The sequence below is a fragment of the Cryptomeria japonica genome, chromosome 7 (assembly GCF_030272615.1).
Source record: "Cryptomeria japonica chromosome 7, Sugi_1.0, whole genome shotgun sequence".
NCBI classification, from domain to species: Eukaryota; Viridiplantae; Streptophyta; class Pinopsida; order Cupressales; family Cupressaceae; genus Cryptomeria; species Cryptomeria japonica.
The window spans coordinates 3,210,735-3,218,050 of record NC_081411.1 but is presented as its reverse complement, the minus strand read 5'-3'; the positions used below and the strand labels follow the sequence as shown (position 1 = coordinate 3,218,050).

The 7,316-nt window shown below is 34.7% G+C and overlaps 1 protein-coding gene across 1 annotated transcript; it reads right to left on the bottom strand.

The window, feature by feature from the left end:
• Nucleotides 1-1,972: 1,972 nt before the first annotated feature.
• Nucleotides 1,973-5,807, bottom strand: LOC131050216 (disease resistance protein RPV1-like). The gene is made up of 6 exons (XM_057984397.2): nucleotides 5,308-5,807; nucleotides 4,097-5,213; nucleotides 3,708-3,974; nucleotides 2,749-3,417; nucleotides 2,116-2,565; nucleotides 1,973-2,002 (listed from the first exon to the last, which is right to left on the bottom strand). Exons 1-6 carry the CDS (start codon nucleotides 5,805-5,807, stop codon nucleotides 1,973-1,975), a joined length of 3,033 nt encoding a protein of 1,010 aa, XP_057840380.2.
• Between the last annotated feature and the right edge of the window lie 1,509 nt (nucleotides 5,808-7,316).

Sequence of the window (7,316 nt, the reverse complement as noted above, 5' to 3'; positions counted from 1 at the left end):
AAAATGTTAGTCAACTTTGAATGTTTAATAATTTTAAGCTTAAAAGTGTAAACTTATAGTGTATGCTTTAAGACATCCCTAGTTCCTCTCATTGAACATACGTTCTGTTTTGCACACCCACATTTATTATGTGTGGTGGTGGCTTTATTGGCAGCCGACGCAACAAATAATGCGAGTGGGTGTCTTATTATTGCTTGATAGATGGTGGCACTATCTGCAGGCTATGTTTTTATCCCCCTGCACTTTCCTTGAGTAGGAAGTTTTATGTTGCTTATGATTACCTCAATTTTATTGTGATGGGATGCAAATAGTAAATTGGTGGCTCACTCCAATTCTGGGGGGTTGTAGATCTCCCACAAGGCTTTCTCCTTTTCTCCATTTGTGAGAGAATAAGTTGCATTGCAGTTGTGTATGTGGGTACCTAAAATGGCTTTGTTGCCAATACCCATGAGGCATCTCATATTGCATAGCTTTTCTCCCTAAATTGCACTTAAGGGGGGGTGTTGGAGTAATAGTGTTTATAATTTAGGTTTACATATTTTTAACTTAGGTAACAACATTTAATAGGTTAGGTGGATAATTGTAGAGTCATATTAGGACTCTAACTTCTCTAGGTTGAGACACATTAATCTTGTCCACTCTTCCACCCTGCTCTTGCCTATTTAAGCAAGACAGCTTGTACATTTTTACTCACCTCTTAACTTGATACAATCTCATATGTTGAATCTCTCTTAGCTATGGATGATGTCTTGCAGATTGGCTCCTAGGTTGGGGTGGAATCACCTACATTTTTGAGAAGCCAACTTTAGAAATTTACCACACAAATTGAAATAACATCCATACTAATAATGTTCTAAATAAATCTTAATGTTATCACAAAAAAAACATAAAATCGATATAATAGTAACTATTAAATTTATATTTTGCAATTTAAATTTATAATTTTTTTTTGTAATTTTATGTAAATACTCAACATAATTAATCTCAAATACAAATTTTAATTTTAAATTATTTTATTAAAAAATTAAAGCCATACAAAAGAAAAACTGCAAACTAGATTCAATTTCAAAGATTCCGTACAACAGTTAATAAAAAATCATCAAATACAAAGATGAGATTTACATACATTAAATCAAAGACTTCAGTAAAACAAGCTTTTCAACAACAAATAGTCAAAGCAAGTTGATCACACTTGTCAATGCTTTTTCTTTCCTTTTAGCTTTACCACATCATATGCGGTAAAGTTTGGTACCCAAATATTTTGTTATGTTAGATGCTTTCCTCTAAGAAAAGATAAATCTAAAAAAAGCCTAAAAAATCTATCATTCCTATAAATTCACTCCTATAACACCAAATTTTTTCATCCAATCATACTGTAGATAAATAATTTTTTAACTTTATAAAAATCAAGTTTGTTTTGAAAACAAAAATAATAATCGCTTTTGATTGGTAAAAATAATTGATTAATTCGACTTAAGTGAATGCAATAGTATTACGTACGACAACTACTAATAACAACCATTAAATTTATATTTTACCATTTATTTTATAAAAAACATCTTTCTGAAATTTTTAGGTAAACATTCAATATAATTAATCTAAATAACAATATTTAATTTAAAATTACTTTATTTAAAAATAAAAAGCATAATAAAAAAAAAATATAAACTAGAATCAATTTCAAAGATCCCATAAAGATCCCATACTAGACTGATTAAGAAAACATAAAGATGACAAGCTTTTTAATAGCAAATAGTCAAAGCAAGCTAATCACACTTCTCAATGCTTTGGAGTTAAAGCTTTCCCTTCTTCCCCAACTTTCACTATGGTCTTAAACCCCTTATTATTTTCAAATAGTGAAAGAAAACAACAATAATCAGGATGTTTAAAACTTTGGCTTTTCTTTTCACTTTCATCTGTTTTCATCTACTTTCTGTTTCACTTTCATCATTATTCTCTCACAACTGTTCTTTCATTCTAATGATGGTTCATGGAATGTGACCTAAAACATCGATACAAAAATTTCTTACACAATTGAATCCAGAAAGCAAATGAAATCAATAAAATGGGCAATAAAAATCTCATACTTTGATCTATTTCCACATAATCTACTACCATACTTTCATTTTTTTCTACTGCCATTTTTTGTCTGTATAATCGATCAACAATTCTTTGTAATATAGCTAAAGCTTTGCCTTCTTCCCCAACTTTCAATGTGACCTTAAACCCCTTCTTTATTGTCACGCTCACTAGTCTACCTTCACTATCATGTTTGTTGAGTAAAACTGTAATTAACACATCCCCTTGAGATGGCAACCAATATTCGATTTCATCGAATTTAAATGTTAGACCATCCTGCAGTGATGTTGCAAGAAAAGCATATATTGTGATTTCACTCGATGAGCTCTTCATCTTCACCTTGCTATCATATTGTGTATACTCTTCTCTCCCAATCTCTGAGATTGCTTGGGCACCGATCACGTCAGAAAAGAAATTTGCATTAAATTTGGATGATGCTTCACCCATTGCCTGCTGTATCAAAATGATTTTCTTTAACGGCAGCATCTGAAACATTTAAAATACCAACGTAAAAAGAAAGGATAATAAATAATTGATAAAAATATTGAAGGTAAAACACAAATTTTAAAACACCACATAAAATGAGTAACATTCATTTTCCCTGTCCAATACCAAAGGAAAAATCATTATTCAAAATTAATTGATTGCATTGAAAAAGGGTAGTATTACCTGCAATCCATGAATGTAATTCCGTACCCATGCACATCCATCGTCAGGCATTTCAACTACCAGACTTTTCAATCCTGGCAACTCTTCCACCCCTTCTACGTGTTGCAGCTGACCACATCCTTCTATGATGATTTCTTCCAGACGATGTTGAGTAGATAAGCCTGATATTGTTTCCAATTTCGAACATTGATACACTGTAAGAGTATTTAGTATCTCTAGCTGCTTTAAGTCCATTTCTTTTAAATTTTCCATCCACCCAACTTTCACTGATCGAAGTATGGGACAAATTTCCCCACTAATTAGCAACTTTGATATATTATTAGGACCACTGAGTTCTATTTTTTCAAGTCTAACCATGAAGCTGCTTGCAGAAGAATCCAAATCAGTTGAAGCCACAGATTTGCTCAGATCAAAACTCCCTCTGCAGAAGCCGTACTCCTCGGTGCACTCCAAGAACAATGATCTAAGATTACTAAGTTGTTTAAGCGATTGCGCCAAGGATGTTATATCTGTCTGACCCAGTGATTGCACCAAGGATATCAAATCTGTCTTCTCCAAGGACCTTACTATACGTAATTCTTCCAAATGCCTGAACATTGCCATTGATTCTGGAAGCTTTCCCAAAGAGTGAGAGTCCCAAATCCATAACTTTCTCAGCTCGAAACTGGCCTGGCATTGAAAGTTAAACTTACAATTGAGACTTACATTTAATTGATAATTTAAGTAGATTACACTCAAACATAAAACTTACAAAATTTCTAATACATTAGGATATTTTTCCTAATATTATTTAGATCGAGTAGAAACTATTGTAAACTTGGTAATGCTTTGTTTCTATGTTCAGACTATTGAGATTCTCCACATTGTGGAGTCAACAATAGCTTTCTAAGTAGTAAACAATCTTTGCCAAACTAGTACTCTGAAAGTGACATCATTTCCAGAAAAGAATAGTGAAATACCTGCATATTGGTCTGGAACTGTTGCTGGAATATGCTCCATAATTCTTCCACTTCCCAAACATTTAAAAAGTACAACTTCTGTAGAGGAATCCAGGAAGGAATTCGTGAAGAAATTTTTTTTAATACAAAGCTAGGTCTAATTTCAAGCCACACGAGGCCAGTCTCTGCTATAAAATAAGTAATTTTTTGTTCAAGCGCCAAATCCCAGAATGACTGGAAACACCTACCCTTTGTTTCTTCTAGGATTTGATTAAATCCTTTTTCTTCCTGCATATAAAGATCAGGGTTAAGTGTCTGCCCGGCTGGAAACAAAATTAAAAAAAACACAAATTGATTTTTTTTTCAAACGCTTTTTATAGTATTAATTTCAAAATAGTAAAGGAGCACACCATAGATTTGAGAATGTCTGGTCTCCACAGTCGAGGAGGGCCCAACTCATCTGCCATTTGTCTTCCCAGATCGCGGAGGTGATGATGCATACGAAATATTGGATATTTAAAACCCATAACCACTTCGACTAGGCACTTATCTTGCAGGGTTTGAACTGCATGCTCTGCGCTCCAACCTGACGCCTTCCAGATTGATATAGCTTTATCTTTTATAGGCATATAATCTACAACTATAACTCCCCTTTCCACTTCAGGTATTTCTTTCTTATTGAAAAGACAAGCTATATCAATAAATATCTGTTTCTCCTCTCTGTCCAGGCCATCAATGCTAATTTTAAGCCTTTTCATTATATCCTTAGGCTGGATTTTCTTAACTTTTTCCAATTCTAGCTTCCAATAATGCTTATCCCTACGATAAACATGGGCACCCAGAACTTTCAGTGAGAGGGGTAAACCTCCACAGAATTGCACGAAGCTTTTAATTAATTTCTCATATGCAGCAGGTGGATCGCGTCCGCGAAAAGCATGTTTACAGAAAAGCTGCTTAGCATGATCCTTATCCATTCCCTTCATCTTATAACGGATATCTGCACCCCTTAACACACTCTTGTCACGGGTTGTAATAATTACCAGGCTACCAGTACCCAGTACACCTTCAGGTAATAGGGCGTCTAACTGGTTCTCTTGATCGATATCATCTAGGATTATAAGGAAATGCAAATGCCTTGCCCTTCCCAGACGATCCTTTAACTCTCCGATTCCTTGATCCACACTCCTAATATCTAAATCTTTAACCTTTTGATCTTCAGGGAAAAGATCTTTTAAGAGCTGACTTTGCAAGTAGTGTAATTTACCTTTGGCATGTGATTCTCTGACATCAGAGAGAAAGGATGATGCACTGTAACTTGAACGCTTCCTGTTAAACAATTCTCTTGCCAAGGTGGTCTTGCCAACCCCGCCAAGACCAAAGATGCCTACCGTCCCTGCTGTCTGTGAACAAGAATTTTCAAAATCTTGGACTAGATCTGCAAGTCCAACCGGATATTTTGCAACATGTAACGGTTTCATCTTTTCCGTTTCTTGCAGCACACGGGACACAATCTTTTCACACAAATCCCTGAAAACCAAGTCTAAAAATCTCTTTAAAAAGAAAAAATGAGTGTCATGACATGCTTGAGGAAAAAAAAACATGATGAATCAAGTAATCTTACTCTTGATACTGGCTAAGTTCATAACCAGATATGTCTGCAGCAAATGCAAGGGCCTTTTTCCATTCATCCAACTTATCAACATTCCTGCCATTCCTTCGATAGTCAGAAAATGCCGCAGCATACTGAGACTTGTTGTTCTCGATGTGGCGAAGCTCCCATGGGTGGACATCGTAGAAGACAGGAATAAAGAGGGCATCAGTTTGTTGTAACATAAGAACAAGCTCCTCTAGACACCACTTTGACTCTGCAAATCTTTTAGAAAAAATGGCTATTTGCACAACAGATGAGCGTATGGCATTTTCAATGGCAGACGTAATAGAATCTCCCCCTTCTATCTCTTGACGGTCTAGAAATGCCCCGCACTGTCTAGCCTTAAGACGCTCATAGAGTTGTTTAGCAAGGGTTTCTTTAACATCAGGGCCTCGGTGGCTGATGAATGCATCGTATTGTTTAGAAAATGCAGTTGATCTTTCCTTAGCAAAGGAGGAGGAGGAAGCCATGAATGCGGAACTAGAATTATAGCAGGGTGGAGATATGATATTCTTCTTGGAGACGATGAAGGATAGATGAAGGAAAAAACAGATGAAAACCAGACAGTTTCGGTTAGAGGAAGCCATGAATGCAGGACTAGAATTGCAAAATGTATGAAACGCTCTAAAGGCGCAGAGGGGGGTCGGTGGGTATGATATTCTTCTCGGAGAAAACGAAGAAAAAATGAAATAAAAAAAGAGATGAAAACTAGACAATGTCGGTTAGGGAAAGTGTGATTGGACTTATGTCGCTTCGAGGAAGCCATGAATGCAGCATCTGTCATCGGCGAAAAAATAAATATCTGTTAGAGAAAATACCCGCCCCTAGTATCCAGCACAGCTTGCACGGTATCCGCTTTTATGTAGGCTTGAAAATATAGTGCCCCGTGCCTCTACTAATTTAGCGGTTGTGCGATATGTTTAATTAAAACGGTGAATTTTTTTTTAAAAAGGATAATGTTTTTAAAGCTTTAACTTAGGGAAATGTATATATATTAAAATCAAATGATTAATAATTGAACGTATTCTAAGCGTGGATATTAGGCAATAGGAATATTAAATGTTGATTTGAAAATAAATTTTTAGTTTTGTAAATACAAATCTGATATGAAAATTAAATATGGATATTAAATAAAAAAATGATTATGAGAATATATAATTTGTCTTTGGATTTAAGAATATTTTTTCTTCCATGAAAGGCCAAGTCAACAAAGTTAGGTCAAAGTAGGTCAAGGCAGTATTTGTCAAGATGGTGTGTATCCGCTACTTTCTATTTTGTCTAATTTGTCTTTGCTTCCTTCCTTTTCTCTGCTATCCATAACTAATTGTATTTTATTGGCAAAAGATCAAGGACAATATTTCTTAACCATGAATATGTTCCTAGGATGATCATCCAAATATGGGTTCCTTACAGAGCACCAACGCTATGTGTTTCACTATTAATTTTACCATAGGATGATTGCCCAAATATGGATTCCTTATAGTGCACCAAATCTAAGTGTTTCGCTATTAATTTCACCATGAATAAATCTAAAATAAGAGAGGATGCTTGAAAGATGATAGAGGTGAAATGAATTCCTAAAAAGATTAGTAGCTAACATCCAATTTTGTGAAACATGTACTTAATTAAATTAGGGTGGCAAAATAAAAGACAACGAAGGGGCTAGCAAGCTATACAAGCTTGAAAGAAGGAGAAACTCTATAGTTAAGTGAAAAGAAATAAGGCATCCCAATAAAACCACTGAGATCAATATGCACTTACACTATCATGTGTTTCTTTAAAATAAATTACACATGCTGATACAAGCACATACTACTATGCCATAAAAGACAAAACAAACATAGTTGATTTCCCATACCTTAAAGGAAAAATGATGCAATTTACAAACCTACAAAAATTTCAGCAGCATTACGATATATAAATTTAATACATTATAATCATGAAATGAGAAGAATGAGACAAAAGAGAGAACAAAAACT